This window comes from Ceratotherium simum, chromosome X, assembly GCF_057802395.1.
Source record: "Ceratotherium simum simum isolate JZ-2026a chromosome X, ASM5780239v1, whole genome shotgun sequence".
NCBI lineage: Eukaryota > Metazoa > Chordata > Mammalia > Perissodactyla > Rhinocerotidae > Ceratotherium > Ceratotherium simum.
The window spans coordinates 912,965-930,289 of NC_141940.1; the positions used below are offsets into that span (position 1 = coordinate 912,965).

General features: G+C 38.7%; 1 protein-coding gene across 2 annotated transcripts in view; it reads right to left on the bottom strand.

Annotated features, from left to right (window-relative positions):
* Positions 1–1,997: 1,997 nt before the first annotated feature.
* F8 (coagulation factor VIII) overlaps positions 1,998–17,325 on the bottom strand; it is a 153,241-nt gene continuing 137,913 nt past the window's right edge. For both annotated transcript variants that reach the window (XM_014779576.2, XM_087427463.1), the window contains 4 exons: positions 14,181–14,325; positions 13,351–13,499; positions 12,377–12,553; positions 1,998–4,083 (listed from right to left, as the gene is read on the bottom strand). In XM_014779576.2, the coding sequence (XP_014635062.2) occupies positions 3,928–4,083; positions 12,377–12,553; positions 13,351–13,499; positions 14,181–14,325 (627 nt within the window). In that variant the 3' untranslated portion in view covers positions 1,998–3,927. The remainder of the gene's footprint in view (positions 4,084–12,376; positions 12,554–13,350; positions 13,500–14,180; positions 14,326–17,325) is intronic.

Genomic DNA, 17,325 nt, shown 5'->3' on the forward strand with positions numbered 1-17,325 from the left:
TACCATCTTTGGTTGGAAATCCTCAGGCAAGTTCAAAACAGTGATATAAGGCTGCTGTGGGAGCACTGGAGAGGAGGGCCATGCAACCAATATGAGCAGGATTCACAGGAGGAAAAAGCTCCCCAGAGGAAATCATGTTTAAGTAATATTTAAGCTGAGACCTAAAAGATGAATAGGAATTAGCTAGTTTTGTGAAGGGTCAGAGAGAGATTGTGTGATACAGAAGGAACAGTGTTATAAAAGACTGGAGGCAAGAGGGAGCATGACAAATCAGAGCAATTGCAAAGTAGGAGATGGAGGAGTGATGAGTGACAAAGCTGGATGTGAGTTGAGAACTATTTGAGGTAAAATGGATAGGACCTACTGAATCATAGGAAAAGCTGCAGTGAGGGAGAGGGACATGTCAAGGATAACACTTGAGTTTCTGGTTTGATGAATAGTCATCCAAACAGTGAATGGAAATGCTGGCGATCTAGGAGAGAGGACAATTAATATGATGTATGGGACTCATGAGGGAAAGTGTACAGTAGGCACTTGGATATTTAGATGTTGTGCATAGGAGAAAAGTTGGCATAAAAATAGAGATGCGTGAACATATATACTTTGGCTGGAAAATTCTTGGATTGCGTTGAGAAAATGTTTTCTTCACATCTCTGTAAATGTTTCCTCACTGTCTTGTTGAATCAAAGATTGCAATCTAGAATTATGAAGTTTAGAAAGTACTCTTTGGGTTGCAAGTGACAGAAACCCAACTCAAACTCAAAAAGTTTAGGAACAAAATGGAATCTTGGTTCACAAAACAGGGACCAAGTAGGAATACTGTGGAAGTGAGGGGGGGCAGTTTCCCAAAGGAAGGGATGCCAGGTAGACAAAGAACAGGTGACCACCACCAATGTCACTAATTCTTTCTTCTTTGTAGGTGATCTGTTCTGACAGGATGTTTTGAACATTTTATTCAGGCACTACTCTTTGATTAGATAGCCAGGGAAGAAGGTTAGAAATGGTTACAGTCAGTTCGTAAACATTAAAATTAAGTCTACACTTAATCTGTATCTTGTCATCATAAAGCTGGGTTTCTATACAGTCTGTTTATTAAGAAGGATATAAAGCTTTTCTATAACATTGAGAGATAGACTTGTTTTAATATGTATCTTTCAAAGATTGTTGACTTGTAATCTTGAGTTGATGTTTGATAAAATATTTGTGACAGTAAATTATATTTGCTCACTTAAAGTTACAAACTATATTTGTCATAGGAGATTGAATTTGCCAATTCAATCTTGTGATCTTGCCACCAATCTTCTGATAATTAACCTGCTATGATCTCAGTGATCTTATAAATAACTCAACTAGCCTTATAAAATAGTGTGGAATAACGTATAGTTAACAATACTGTATTGTGCACTTAAAAATTGGTTAAGAGGGTAGATCTCATACTAAGTGTTCTTACCACAATAAAAATTGAAAGTTCCTGTGGTCAAGTAAAACAATAGGAGAAAATTTCTTTGAGATGAAATAATAATAAAACAAACTTGAATCTTCAGATCAACAGAGTCTCTTAGTGCAAGGCAAGGCAGAATTAAAGAAAGACTAGAACAAAACAAAAATGTTAAATTCCAGGGCTAATGTAGAAGAATGAGACTGGTAACTACAGGCACCATGTTGTACAGCAGATCTCTTGAGCTTATTCTTCTTGCATAACTGAAACTCTATACCCATCGAACAGCAACTCCTCATCTCTCTGTGTCTCTCTTATGTAAGCTCTTCTCCTGGATCAATGCTCCATTTCTAATTTTTTAAATTTTATTTCACCTCTCATAAATTATATCACTTTTTACTCTGCATTCAATTTAACCTGGTTTTCTAACTCACCAATTTGATTTTCTAAAGTGTCCATCCTGCTATTTAGTGCCTCTGTTTTTTTTTAATATCATTGTTCACATTTTTATTTCCAGCATAAAAAACACAAGCCTCAAAGGCATTTGTTTGTATGTGTCAATGTTTTATTTAACTGATTATTGAGAAAATCAGCAGGAAGACAAAAGAGCTGGTTCCAAGAGCACTTGAGAAATAGAGATGTATACACTCAATGGGAGAAGAACGCCAAAACAAGATTATTAAGTTAGACAGAAGAGTAGTTAACCTTTTACAGGAAGTAAAACCATATCACCTTTGGGATTAACTTCTCTACCAGGCTATAAAGCAAAACAACTTATTGACTTCTGTAAATTAAACTCTAACCTTAACAGAATTTTATAGGACTATAAACCATTTGCACCTTCATCAGTTGTGGATTGTGGCTATACTGTGACAGCTATGTTCCAGCCCCCAAAAAGGTCAGATCAGGGTCAAGCAGGATTATTAGAAAATGTTTTACCATGGAAAAAAAAAAAAAGCAACTCTTCTCTTGCCTTTTCTGAGATTGCAATAAATTTTTCTCTTATACTAGGAACCCCTGTTTTCATATTGCACTGGATTGCAAACTTTGCTTCCTCCAACTGCTCTCTGGCTTAGTCTCACCTCTAGCCCCCTTTACCATGCAGGGGATGTTTGTGTAGTCATCATGAAGGGGCAGGCAGATGTAAGGAGCAGCAAACCCTTCACAACCTTATCTATCGACATGGGCCACAATGGGGGGTCCTTTTGTGTGGTGGATGCGGCAGACTGGAGGGTTTGCTCTCTGCTTTCATCAGCTCAATGTTCTTCTGACTCCTTCATATTTCAACTGTGTAAGCGGGACTCTAGTTTTCAATCATGGTATAGAATTTCCCGTTACATTTTTGTTGTGTTGTTTCAGTAGGAAATTAGCTGTGGGAGGGAGTAAAATGAGTGCATTATTAGAATTATAATGTTGTATCTCCATTCCCAGATAGCCATGGATTTTCCTCATTTTTCTGTGGAAATATTAAAAATATGTCCTTTAGAAGCCTACTATAATCATTACCTTTCTTGGTCACCACAAATTTCAAGGGGACATTGTCATTTTATTTCAAGGTTCCCAATACTTCTGTGATCCTAACCTATTTTTTTTTTTGTTGATTAGAATTATGACCAAATGGTTTAATTTCCATATCCTTCTGAGATTAAACTGACCTCTTTTAAAGTCATTGGCTCCTTTAAAAATCTGATTAAATGTTTGGACACTCCTGTCAGAAAAATGCACATACACATTCATACATCATGGTGTATATAATTTCAGGGGATTTGGGGGCTCTGAATCCCATCTATAAGCCTCAGTTTAGGAACTAGTTTTTGAGGTAAGAATGTGCCCCTAACAGTGCCCCAAGATGACTAAATAAGATAATTATATCTATCTATAAGGAGACAAAAACAGACTTTAATGTAGTAGTTCTTATATTATCTCCTTTTGACTTCAAGGCTGTGGTGATATGATCTCCAAACATGTTTTGCTCTATACTTGACCAGGATAATAAACGAGTGAGAGTTTTATTTTAAATGTATGAAGCCTAATCTGAAATGCTTACATCATGAATATCTTCTGCCAACTTGAAACACATTGTTTTTCCACAGAGGAGGAAGTGGTGGCTGTGTGAGAGACCTAACATGTCAGGAGGAGAATACTTTCCAGGTGGGTTTTCTCCATTAGTAAAATCAAGAATAGTCTCTTCTAGCTCAAAAAGTTGTGTGTAGATGAGAAATGGAAGGAGGGAGCACGCTGGGAGCAGCTGTAGCAAATGGGCAAGAGTTAAATTGGATGCAACACTCCCAGAAAATGCAGGATTAATGACAATTTCTTTGGGAGGCTTCAGGGCAGTGTCTACTAGGACTGTATAGTTTACATACATAGAAAACTGATGGTGCCATGGGCAGTGCTGGGCAGGAAGTAACCCAGAGGCTGGGCTCAGAGGTAGAAGGCAAGCCTGAGAAGGATGCTGGACTGGAGTTGGGGAACAGCCTGGGCCTCCCTCAGTACAGCTGCTGTGCCTCACAGCCCAGAACCTCCAGCCTTAGGGCAATCTGGTGCCCCCAGCTCTGGGGGTGAATTCTAAGATAGCGAGTCAGTAAAGGTGGGTCTAGAGAGTTCACCACAGGTGTGAAGGAGTCTTGGTTTCCCTGAAAAACCTGAAAGAGGAAAGATAGCATTTATTAGCTGTCTGACAGGAAAAGAATTATAATGTTCATACCCCCATCCCTCGCCAGGCTCCTCAGGTCCATTGGCCTCCTACTCTGTCACTCATTTACCCGTAGCTCCTCCCCCAACTTGGCCCTCACCCTTTTTGGCATCCATCACAAAGCAGAGACTTTTTTTTTCACTTCCAATTGAGTAGTCCATGTTTCCAGTAGTCCAGGATTGAACCCTGGTAGGTGACTGGATGACTCTGTGTCCTACACATCCGGGCCTGGGAAAGCGGGTATGATATCTAGAATTAAGAGCACTCTGCTTGCCTTCTGTGGAGGCCTTTGCTCCAGCTATGCCTTATATCTGGAATGTTCTCACCCACTTGCCAAAATCTCAGTGAAACTGAGTGTTTTGTCTTAAGTTATACACAGCGTCTGTGTGTTGGGCCATCTGGATATGGGAGTCAAGCTTCAGCCAGCTGACTCTCTCGTCAGTGCATTTACTATTACAAGAAGAGTACACAGTAAGTGCTCAATAAATGGTAGCTACAGTCATGAGTCAGATAAGCTGGTTTCACACATGTTAGTAGCAACTTTATAATGATAACAAAAGCCACACAGCAAGGCATGCAATTTAGTGTAGCCAGGCGACTCTGGTGGAGCAGGTGCAGAGGGGAGAGAATCTAAGAAAAGGCATCTTGCCACTCTGGGATTTTGGAGGTAAGCCCGCCTATGAACCAGGTGGAGGTTTGGGAAAATTAAGTCTGAATATTCAAAAAGTGTTGGTTGGTTAAAGCTCTGTTCCAGGCTGAGGCTCACATACAATGTGTCTTCTCAGATTGGACATTTTTATCTCATGGCAGAGGCAAACATACAATCACATTGAAAGCTTCTGTTCGGAAGTGGTGACTGTCATGTCCATTGAGCATGTCCATTTGAGCATGTTCATTGCTCAAAATGAGTCCTGTTGCCAAGCCCAAAGTCAATGGAGTTTTCAAGGAAGGAGGGAGTGAAAAATCAAGAATAATACCTTTTACCTCATCTGCCATTTTCTATTCATTTAGAAATGCCATATTTTCTTGTTCCAGCAATAAGAAGCAATTTTATGTAGGCAGAGATAAGAAGTTTGGACGGATTATGGGGTTTCTTAATCCAGGAGAGCCCTCTACTGCTGATAATGTGAAGTACAATTTCCTTAATTGATGGGACAAGAAGATGTTTGTGTCTTGCGCTTTTGCGATTTGTTTTTGCTTTTACAGGACACTTAATTTACACCATTTGATTGCTTTTTTTGTTCATCACCAAGCCTCCAAGAAATGTATCCCCCTTCACCAGAACCAGTGCCTTTCCAAATCTGCCACCTCTAGGCCCACTTACTCTCATTCCCTTTCCTTTCAGTCCTCCAGAAGCCAATGCTATGATCCAGCAGGTCTCAAATATTAGTATTTCATCACTCAAGGCAGGACCATCTCTTTCCAGAAGTGATTTTATCTGTGTTCACCACTACTAGGTCTCACACTGACCTTTCCTCTTTTTTGCACAGTCTCTCCTGGACTCTCTCCAGAGCGAGCTCTAGAGCTAGGGCAGCTAGCTTTGCATGTTTATTTCCTACTTACTTGCAAACTGAAACTTACAGTAGTCTATGGAGAGATTTAGGCAGCTGCTATTATCTGACGAGAAGGTGCAACTCAGTACTTGGAATTTTTAAATGCTATTTTAAACTATTTTTCCAACTATTTGTTTCTGGCATATAGAAATACAATTAAATTTTGTATTGATTTTGTTTTCAGCAACCTTGCAAAATTATTTGATTAATTCTAACAATTTAGATAGATAGATAGATAGATAGATAGACAGACAGACAGACAGGTTCTTTTGGATTTTCTATGTATGCCATCATATCTTCCACATATTATGAGAGTTTGTTTCATCTTTTCCAATCCTTACACATTTTATTTCTTTTTCTTATCTTATGGCACCACTTAGCACATCCAATACGGTTTCTAACAAAAGTGGATGTGGCAGATTAAAGATTGCTATGAATTTTTTTGACACTCCTCCCATGGAGACATAGGTCTGTTTTGCTTTATTTTAAATCTGGGCTGGCCACTGATTCTTTGCACTGATAGAGTATGGCAGAAGTGATGCTGTGCCGGTTCTGGGTCTGGCCTCTTCAAGAGGACAGGCAGCTTCCACCTGGGTTCTTGGAATCTAGCTCTTATGTAAGAGGAGTGACTATCCTAAGACCACCATGTTGTGAGAAGCCCATGACATGCGGAAAGGCCCTGAAAAGACACCACGTGGATAGAAAAGTCAAAGAAAACCAAGGGTGGCAGACATGTGAGCAAAGAAGCCATGTAGGAAGTAGATCCGTCCGTCCATCCATCCCCACTGACATCACATGGATCACAGAGAAATCAGCCAGCCAGATCAAACTAAATTCCTGATCCTCAAAATTGTCACCAAGTTTCGGGGTAGTTGGTTATGCAGCAACAGATAAGTGGTACAGTGGGCCTCCTTTTCTTATTCTCAATCTTAAAGGGAAAGATTTCTGTGTTTCACCTAAAATACATTTGCTGTAAGATGTTTGTGAATACCCTTTATCAGATTAAATAATTTCCCTTCTAGTCGTAGTTTGCTAATTTTTTTCATTAACAACAGATGTTGAGGGACCGGCCCCGTGGCTTAGTGGTTAGGTGCATGCACTCTGCTGCTGGCGGCCTGGGTTCGGATCCCGGGTGCACACCGACACACCGCTTGTCCGGCCATGCTGAGGCTGCGTCCCACATACAGCAACTAGAAGGATGTGCAGCTATGACATACAACTATCTACTGCGGCTTTGGGGGAAAAATAAATAAATAAATAAAATTAAAAAAAAAAACAATAGATGTTGAATTTTATGAAATGCTTTTTTTCAGCATGTATTGGTCATATAATCCTTTATTCCATTAATGTGATGGATTATGTTAATTTTCTAGTATTAAGCCAACCTTGCATTCCTAGAATAAATCCAACTTGGATATATATTGCTAATATTTTGTTTTGGATCTATGTTCATGAATAAAATTGGCCTATTATTTTCCTAATAAAACTGTTCTTCTTGGGTTTTGTTATCATAAAAAGAGCTGGATAATGTACAACCTTTTTCCATTTTCTGGAAGAATCATTGTAATATTGGTATTATTTCTCCCTTGAAAATTTGCAGAGTATTTAGTATAGCCATCTGGGATCTGGAGTTTTCTTTGTAGTAATATTTCTGAACACCAATTCAATTTCTCAAAGGTTATGAGAGTTTTAAGGTTTTCTATTCTTTCTTAAGTTATATTTACTAGGAATTAATCTATTTTAAATAATTTTCCAAATTTATTGTCATAAGGTTAATAAATATCCTCATTTTTTATGTTGGCAGGATTTTACTGAGTGGTAAAATCACTCGTGTATATTGGAAAATTTTTTAGTTTTTGCTTTAATGCATGAAAGAAATTTTCACTAGATTTTCTTTTTTGGGGGAGGTTTCAAAATTTTTCTTTCAGCATCATGTAGATACCATTAATTATCTTCTGATTTTCATTATTGTTTAGAAATCAGCTGTCAGTTCATCATTCATTATGGTAATGTATGTGTCTACTGGCTTCTTTTTATTGCGGTAAAACGTACATAACATAAAATTTACCAGCTTAACCATTTTAAAGTGTAAAATTCAGTGGCATGTGGTATATTCACCACTATCTAGTTTGAGAATATTTCTGTCACTTCAAAAGGAAATCCAGTACCCATTAAGAAGCCACTCCCCATTCACCCTTCCCTCCAATCTCTGGTAGTCACTAATCTGTTTTCTGTCTCTATATATTTGCCTATTCTGGACATTTCATATAAATGTAATCATACAATATGTGGCCTTTTGTGTCTGGCTTCTTTCACTTAGCATGTTTTCAAACTTTATTCATATTGGAGCAATTATATCAGTATTTCTGTTCTTTTTATGGCTGAATAATAGTCCGTTGTATGGATAGATCACATTTTGTTTATCCATCAGTTGAGGGACATTTGGGTCATTTTCACCTGTTGGCTATTGTGAATAGTGCTGCTATGAGCATTTGCTTACAAGGTTTTCTTAATTTCCTTTTTAAAATTCTTTCGGGTATGTACTCAGTAGTGGAATTGCTGGGTCATATCATAATTCTATGTTTACCTTATTGAGGAACTACCAAAATGTTTTCTACAGTGGCTGCCCCATTTCACATTCCCATTAGTAATGTGGGTTCCAATTTTTCTATATCCTTGCTAACACTTTTTTCTGTATTTTTAAAAAATTATAGCCATCCTAGTGGGTGCGAAGTGATATCTCATTGTGGTTTTGACTTGAATTTTCCTAATGACTAGTGATGTTGATGTTTATGTGCTTGTTGGCCATTTGTATATCTTCATTGGAGAAATGCCTATTGAAGTCCTTTGCCTATTTTTAAATTTGGTTGTCTTTTTGTTCTTGAGTTTAATAGTTCTTTTCATATCCTGGATACTAGACCCTTTATCGATTGGCAAATATTTTCTCCCATACTGTGCGTTGTCTTTTAAATTTCTTGATAATGTCCTTTGATGAACAAAAGTTTTTAATTTTGAAGAAGTCCACTATATCTATTTTTCTTTTGTTGCTTGTGATTGCGGTGTCACATCTAAGAAACCATTGCCAAATCCAAGGTCATGAAGATTTACTTCTATTTTCTGCTAAGAGTTTTATAGTTTTGGCTCCTATATTTAGGTATATGATCCATTTTGAATTAATTTTTGTATATGGTGTGTGGTGACTTCATTCTTTACATGTGGTTATACAGTTTTCCCAGCACTATTTGTTGAAGAGACTATTCCTTTCCCGTTGAATAGTCTTGGCACCCTTATTGAAAATCAATTTACCATAGGTGTATAGGCTTATTTCTGGACCTTGATTCTATTCCATTGATCTATCTGTCTATCTTTACATCAATACAACACTGTTTTGATTGCTGTAGCTTTGTAGTAAGTTTTGAAATTGGGAAGTTTGTGTCCTCCAACTTTGCTATTTTTCAAGATTGTTTTGGCTATTTGGAGTCCCTTGTAATTCCAGATGAATTTTAAGATCAGCTTGTCCATTTCTGCAAAAATGGCCATTGGGATTTTGATGGGGATAGCACTGAATCTGTAGATAGCTTTGGGTAGTATTGCCATCTTAACAATATTAACTCTTCCAAACCATGAACCCAGACATTTTTCCATTTATTTAGGTCTTCTTTAATTTTTTTCAGTAATGCTTTGTAGTTTTCAGTGTACAAGCCTTGCACCTCCTTGATTAAGTTTATTCTAAAATATTTTATTCTTTTTGATGCTATAATAAATAAAATGGTTTTCTTAATTTCCTTTTCAGATTTTTCATTGCTAGTATATATAAATACAACTGATTTTTGTGTGTTGATTATGTATCCTGCAACTTTGCTGAATTCATGTATTAGCTCTAATAGGGTTTTTTTGGTGGATTCTTTAGGATTTTCTACATATAAAATCATATCATTGGCGAAGAGAGATAGTTTTACTTCTTCCTTTCCAATTTGGATGCATTTTATTTCTTTTTCTCACCTAATTTCTCTGGCTATAACTTCCAGTACAATGTTGAGTAAAAGTGGCAAAAGTGGGCATCCTTGTTTGTTTGTCACTTCTCCACTATTTATTTCCTTTCACTCTGGGATTCTAATTAGATATATGTTAGGCTTTCTCTGTTTCCCTCTCTCTCTTCATTTCTTTTTTATGTTTCATCTTCTGTGCTCCATTCTGGGTAATTTCTTTAGATATATCTTTCAATTGACTAAATTCTTTTTGGCTGTGTCTAATCTGCTAAGTCTTTCTTTGATTTTTAAACTTCAATAATTATATTTTTCATTTCTAAAAGTACTGGGTGCTTTTCCCCAAACTGCCTAATAATTTTGGATAATTTGTCATCTATTTTTATGTGTCCATAATTCATTGCTTTAAATACTTTATGCATAATTATTTCATTATATATATCTGATGATGTCAGTATCTGATGTTCTTCAGATTCTAAATCTGCATGGATTGTTTCTGCTCACTTGTAGCGACATTGACTTGCTGTCTTGCATGGTTGCTGATTTATGTTCATGATCTTATCATTTTAATATGTGAGAATCCTAGAGACCTCAACTGGGAGTGCTTTCTTCTAGAGTGGACTTGAGAAAGGAGGTGCTACTTATCCACAACAACTTTATCTTCCTTTTGGAGTTCATTACTTAGTGCAGAAGTCTCACATTCAGGTCTCCTGGCATTTTGCTCAAAGCTTAGTCTCCCAATAACAACACTAATATCAGCATTTTCCATTAGGAAAAGTCCTCCATTTTACATTTTCTCATTTTCACCTCTCTTTGCTCTGATTTAAGCTCGTTATTTTTAAATAAAAGCTCATGGGTTTTTCTGCTGTCATTTGTGCGGAGGCTGGAGATTCCCCTTTCTGCATTGAGTGTAGCAATGCATTAAGAAGTATATACTGTAAGTACTATAGCCTTTTTTACTGTGGTAATATATATAACATATAATTTACCATTTCAACTATTTTTAAGTGTAAAATTCAGTGGCATTAAGTACATTCACAACGTTGTGCAACCATCACCACTCTCTAGACCCAAAACATTTTCATCATCCCCAACAAAAACTCTGTTAACCTCTATTCTACTTTCAGTCTCTATGAATTTTCTTATTCTAGATACCTCACTGTAATTGTTAATTTTATGTGTCAACTTGACTGGGCCATGGACAGCCCAGGTATTTGGTCAAACATTATTCTGGGTGTGTCTGTGAGGGTGTTTCCAGATGAGATTAACATTTGAATAAGTAGACAGAGAAAAGTAGATGGCCTTTCCTAATGTGAGTGGGCCTTATCCAATCAGTTGAAGCTGGAATAGAAAAGGCTGACCCTCCACTGAGTAAGAGAGAATTCTTTCTGCTTTACTGCATTTGAATTGGGACATTGCCTTTTTCCAGCCTTTGGGCTCAGACTGAAATATCAGCTCTTCCTGGGTCTTGAGCCTGTTGGCCTTCAGCCTGGAACTTACACTATCAGCTCTACTGGTTCTCAAGCCTTCAGACTCGGACTAGAACTATACCATTGGTTCTCCAGGGTCTCCACCTTGCCGACTCACCCTGCAGATCTTGGGACTTGTCAGCCTCCATAATCATGTGAGCCAATTCCTTATAATACATCTCTTTATATACACACACGCACACATCCTATTGGTTCTATTTCTCTGGAGAGCCCTGACTAATGTACCCATATAAGTGGAATCATACAATATTTTTCTTTTTATGTCTGGCCTATTTCATTTAGCATAATGTTTTCAAGGTTCAGCCATATTGTAGCATGTATCAGAGACATACCCTTTTTAAAATGGGAATGTCCTCTAGAATAGTATATATTATCTATCGTCTAGTCCACTGAACTGCCAGAAGCAGAAGTCTTTAATCCAACCTTGAGGGATCAGGAAATTCTTGGAGGAGATGATGTTTATCTGAGACTTAAAGAATGATCCAGGTGAAAAGGGCAATGGGAAGTATGTAGAAGAAATGTTCTAGGTAGAAGAAACAGTATGTACAAAAGCCTAGTGTGAAAAAGAAAATGCTGTTTTTAGGGACCTGAGAGTTTTAGGGACGTGCTGTTTTTAGGGACTTAAGAGTACAGGTGGAGCTTAGAGAGCAAAGGAGCAAGTGGCAAGAGATTGTACTAGAGAGACTGGTTAGGACCACATCATGGGTAACACTTGGTGAAAAAGAAGATGAAAGAGATCATAGAAAAGAACTATTCATTCTCCCGTTACTCATGGGATAGCAAGACTTTATGTCATGTCCTCTAATTAATTTGTTGACTTCTCCAGCAAACTCACACCAGGAAGGAAGACTGTCTGGGTCACTAAAGGTAAAGGTCAGTGACGCTTGGAATCTAAGTTGCTGAATGAGGATACAGACATCATTCAGCATTTGGCAAATAACTCTCATTCTTCATCCCTCTGATTCTTGCCGTCATCCTGGAGGACATCAACATCTGTTAGGATAAATAACTTTTGGCTCTACCCTGTCCTTTCCTGGGATTATACATCCTTGCTTGGAGTCATTGTGTTCTGCCAGAATGCCTTTTATAGTGTCCTATTACTATAGGTATTCAGTATAATTATCCTGAAAGTTTGGTCATATATCAACCTTGTTATGTTTCTAAATGTCAAGCTCTAGGGGAGGTTTTGTGCCTTTCCTATGAGACCAGCATACCTTTACTTTGCCATTCTGAAGAAACAGAGTCCAGTTATGGCCATCTTGACTACTGGAGATGAGGAACTCCTTCACATACATGCTGGTCAGGAGAGATTTCACACCCTGGGTGGTTATTCCTGTGACTTTCATTGTCTTCTGGAAGTCCACTTGCAGCCACTCTTTTGGATTATTCACCTGAGGAAGTTAGTTAGACTAGTATCCTGTTGGTCACTATTTGCTCCCAGAAATCACCAAATCCCTTCTTCTTAACCATAGCACAGCACTTATCTCTCTGCATTTTAATGGTCTGTTTATCAGTCTCTGTTATTACACTCTAAGCAACTTGAGGGCGGAAATTTTTCATGGTTCATCTCTGTGTCCCCAGGGCTAGGCATTTAATAAGTGCCCAGTAAATCTTTGCTCAATGAATATATGAACCATAGGTAGACTGACTAGAGCATCAAAAGTTTGGCAATGTGTTATACAACCTGTTTTGTTTAAAATAAGCCCCTGGAGGAGCAGAAACCATTAACTCCATTCATCCCCAAAAGCTATTCAGTGATTGAAAATCACAAACTGAGTGGTTTTGGAAAAGACCTGTGCCCAATGAACTGTACATGATTGTGACTCCTTCCTTTGAGGCGCTGAGAACTCTGCAAAGAGGGCTAATTGTTGATATTTCTCTGTAAAACTGGACTTCAGCTACTACAATTCTTTGATGGATAGTAGCCCAGTACTGTACATAGAGATTTTGTTTCCAGGAGGTTCAATTAGGGATCATTTCCCCCAATGAATGCTGCGTGAAATCACATGGTACATCCACTAAATATCTGTGGGGTTTTCTGCCCATAGTCAACCTTCCTTGACACTCTTTTTGGGAAAACCAGGTGACAGAAATACCTCTGAAGAAACAGTCAAGGGCTTTCCCTATTCCTTCCCAACTACTACTCCCTCCTCTACATCAGTTAAATGGCAAATTTGTTGCCTCTTACCCGGGGTCTCCAGGCATTAGTCCTCCCCTGGAGGTGAAGTCGGGCTTGTGAAGGAGACCAGGTGGCAAACACATTGTTTAAGTAGGATGAGGCAGTTATCTGTGCATCTGCTATTGCTTTATTCTCCATTCCCAGTGGCATGCTGCAACCTCAAAGAAATGAAAGGAGAACATAATCACGAGGACGAGATACAGCCTAGGTTCCACTGGCCTGTCTCCACTGACACTCGAGGGCTACTGTCATCATGACATCATTTCCCAGAAATTAACTTTTTTTTTATAAATCTTTTTTCTTTTTTTGAGGAAGATTGGCCCTGAGCTAACATCTGTTGCCAATCTTCCTCTTTTTCTTTTTTCTCCCCAAAGCCCCAGTGCATAGTTGCATATCCTAGTTGTAGGTCCTTCTAGTTCCTCTATGTGGGACGCCACCTCAGCATGGCTTGATGAGTGGTGAGTAGGTCCGCGCCCAGGATGCAAACTGGTGAACTCCAGGCCGCTGAAGCGGAAAGCGCGAACTTAACTGCTACACCACCGGGCCAGTCCCCAGAAATTAACTTTTGTACAGATTCTGTTATTGTTAACATGCCCCCTGTTTTCTGCTCAGCTCTATTTGACTTTGATTTGCCTTGTTAATAGTAGTGTAGGAGGTGGCTGCCCCTGGGGAATCCCATGGTTAGAATACCAAGTCCTGGGTTTGCCCAGGACTGTGCTGGTTTTAGCATTGATAGTTCTGTGTCCTGGAAAATCCTCTCAGTCTTGGGAAAACTAGGACGGTTAGTCATCCTACCCATGGTTGGGAAAGGGAGGGATATGGGATGACACGGCACTTACTGTTTAAATCACAGCCCATCAACTCCATGCGAAGAGTGCTGCGGATGCTGTAATGTGTTGGGTGCAAACGGATGTACCGAGCAATAATTGGAGGGTTAAAAATATTGTGTTTTATCCCAGATGAATCCACATTGCCAAAGAAGACCTGTAGGAAGGGATTAGCACAGACAAATGGAAAGTGAAGACAGAGTAAAAAGCAATTCCTCCCAATCATATCTTCCTTCGCATTTTGCTTTGTGCATTTCTCAACAGTACCCAACACTCAAGTAAAACCATTCTGGCTAGACAGATGTTAGGATGAAATACATGAAGGAGAAAAACACCAGGAAGAAGAACGGAACAAGGGAGGTTAGGTCTGAGCAGGCGAAGTAGTCTTCTACTTTGGAGTCCTGTAAAAGGCTCTCAAAGTTGAGGAAGCCATTTAGGGCTTTGCTAATCCAGTGTGGGGCACAGACCAGCAGCATCGGCATCACCTGGGAGCAATTAGAAATGCAGTATCTTGGGCCCTATTCCAGATCTACTGAATCAGAACATGAAGTTTGAGAAGCACTAGCTTAGGGCAGAGTCAGCTGTGAAAGAGCACTGGGAGTAGGGAGCCTACCACACTGGTCTTAGAATGATCTTCCAAGAATGTGGGCTGTGGGCCAGCCCCGTGGCTTAGCAGTTGGGTGCACGCACTCCGCTGCTGGCGGCCCGGGTTCGGATCCCGGGGGCGCACGGAGGCACTGCTTCTCCAGCCGTGCTGAGGCCACGTCCCACATGCAGCAACTAGAAGGATGTGCAGCTATGACATACAACTATCTACTGGGGCTTTGAGGGGGAAAAATAAATAAATAAATCTTTAAAAGAATGTGGGCTGTGTGTGCTTGCATGCCTGTGTGTGTGTGTGTGTGTGTGAACTGTGAAACATTAATTCATGATTCCTTGTGTGTGAATCCATGAGATGTGTGTTAATATCCAACATGTGGGGTTTAGGACCTTGACATGTCTAGGTTCTAGAGAAAAGTATATGACATATTTAAGGGAAAAGGAACACAGTTTGAGAAATATGGTACTAATGCCAATTCAAAAGGCCGAGATTTAAGCCATGTCATATAGTATAAGGAAAGTTGAAAATCATCTCTCATAAAATACCTGGGATTCTGTATCTGCTTAAATACACTAAAATAGGAATCAATATGTCTGTTATATAATCACATATCAGAGTTATAGTATTATGGGGAATTTAAAAAAAATTGTTCTGCCATGTAACAATTTTTTCTTCCTTTAGGATAAAAAATATTAATAAATTTATAGCACTGTCCCAGAAATCACAGCATTATTTTTGGTAAATATATCTGCTTCATTTTTTTACTCAATCCTTGTGTCTTGATTAGAAACCTTCTTAGGGAGACAATATATTAATTCAACAAATAGCTAATGACTACACAAATCCTAGATTTCATGTATTATGTGCCAAGAACTGTGCTAGGTGGCTTCACTGGTGAATTCTACTGAATGTTTAAAGAAGGATTAACGCCAATCTTTCCCAAACTCTTCCAAAAGATAGAAAAGGAGGGAAAACTTCCTAACTCATACTGTAAAGCTAGAATTACCTTCATACCAAAGTCAGATGTATATACCACAAGAAAAACATTACAGACCAATATCCTTTATGAAATAGATGCAAAAATCCTCAAAAGAATTTTAGCAAACTGAATCCAGCAGCATATTATAAATATTAGATTCCATGTCCAAGTAGGAATTATCTCAGGAATGCAAGGATGGTTCAACATAAGAAAATCGATTAATCAACGCTACCTTAATAAAATGAAGGAGAAAAAACCCACATGATCATCTCAGTTGATACAGAAAAAACATTCAACAAAATCCAACAACCTTTCATGATAAAAAATGCTCATCGAACTAGGAATAGAAGGGAAATTCCTCAATATAATAAAGGGAATTTATGAAATACCCATAGCTAACATCATATTCAATGGTGGAAGACTGAAAGCATTTCCCCTAACATCAGGAATAAGACAAGAATGCTAGCTTTCACTACTTCTATTCAAGATTGTAATGAAGTCCTAGCCAGAGCAATGAGGCAAGAAAAAGAAACAAAAGGCATCCAAATTGGAAAGAAAGAAGTAAAACTGTCTCTATTCTCAGAGGACATGATCTTATACATAGAAAAACCCTAAAGAATCCACAAAACACTATTAGAGTTAATAAACAAATTCAACAAAGTTGCAGGATACAAGATCAACACACAAAACTCAGTTGTATTTCATTTTTTGTGTGTGAGGAAGATCAACCCTGAGCTAACATCCATGCTGATCCTCCTCTTTTTGCTGAGGAAGACTGGCGCTGGGCTAACATCCCAGCCGATCTTCCTCTACTTTACGTGGGATGCTGCATGGCCTGACAAGCGGGTGTGTCGGTGCGCTCCTAGGATCCAAGCCGGGGCTGCCAGCAGCGGAGCGAGCACTTAACCGCTACGCCACGGGGCCGGCGCCTCAGTTGTATTTCTATATTCTGGCAATGAAAACTCCAAAGTAAAATTGACAACAATTCTATTTAAAATAGCATAAAAAATACATAGGAATAAATTTAGCCAAGGAGGTTCAAGACTTGTGCTCTGAAAACTACAAAGTATTGCTGAAAGAAATTAAGAATGACCTAAAATAATGGAAAGATGTCAGTGTTAATGGATTGGAAGACTTAATATTGTTAAGATGGCAATACTACCCAAAGTTATCTACAGATTCAGTGCAATCCCTATCAAAATCCCAATGATCTGTTTTCCAAAAATGTAAAAGCCAATCCTAAATTCATATGAAATTTCAAGGGACTTGAATACTGAAACAATCTTGAAAAAGAAGAAAAAAGTTGGAGGACTCACACTTCCCTATTTCAAAACTTAGTATAAAGCCTCAGTTATCAAAACTATGTGGTACTAAAATAAGGATACGCACATGGATCAGTGGAATAGAATTGAGTCCAGAAATAAACCCATAAATCTCTTCATGGGTACATACCCCAAAGCACTGCAAACAGGTGTTCCCACAGAACCCTGTACGGGAACGCTCACTGCCGTGCTATTCACAACAGCCACGAGGTGGAGATCACCCAAACGTCTATCAACTGATGGACGGATGGATAC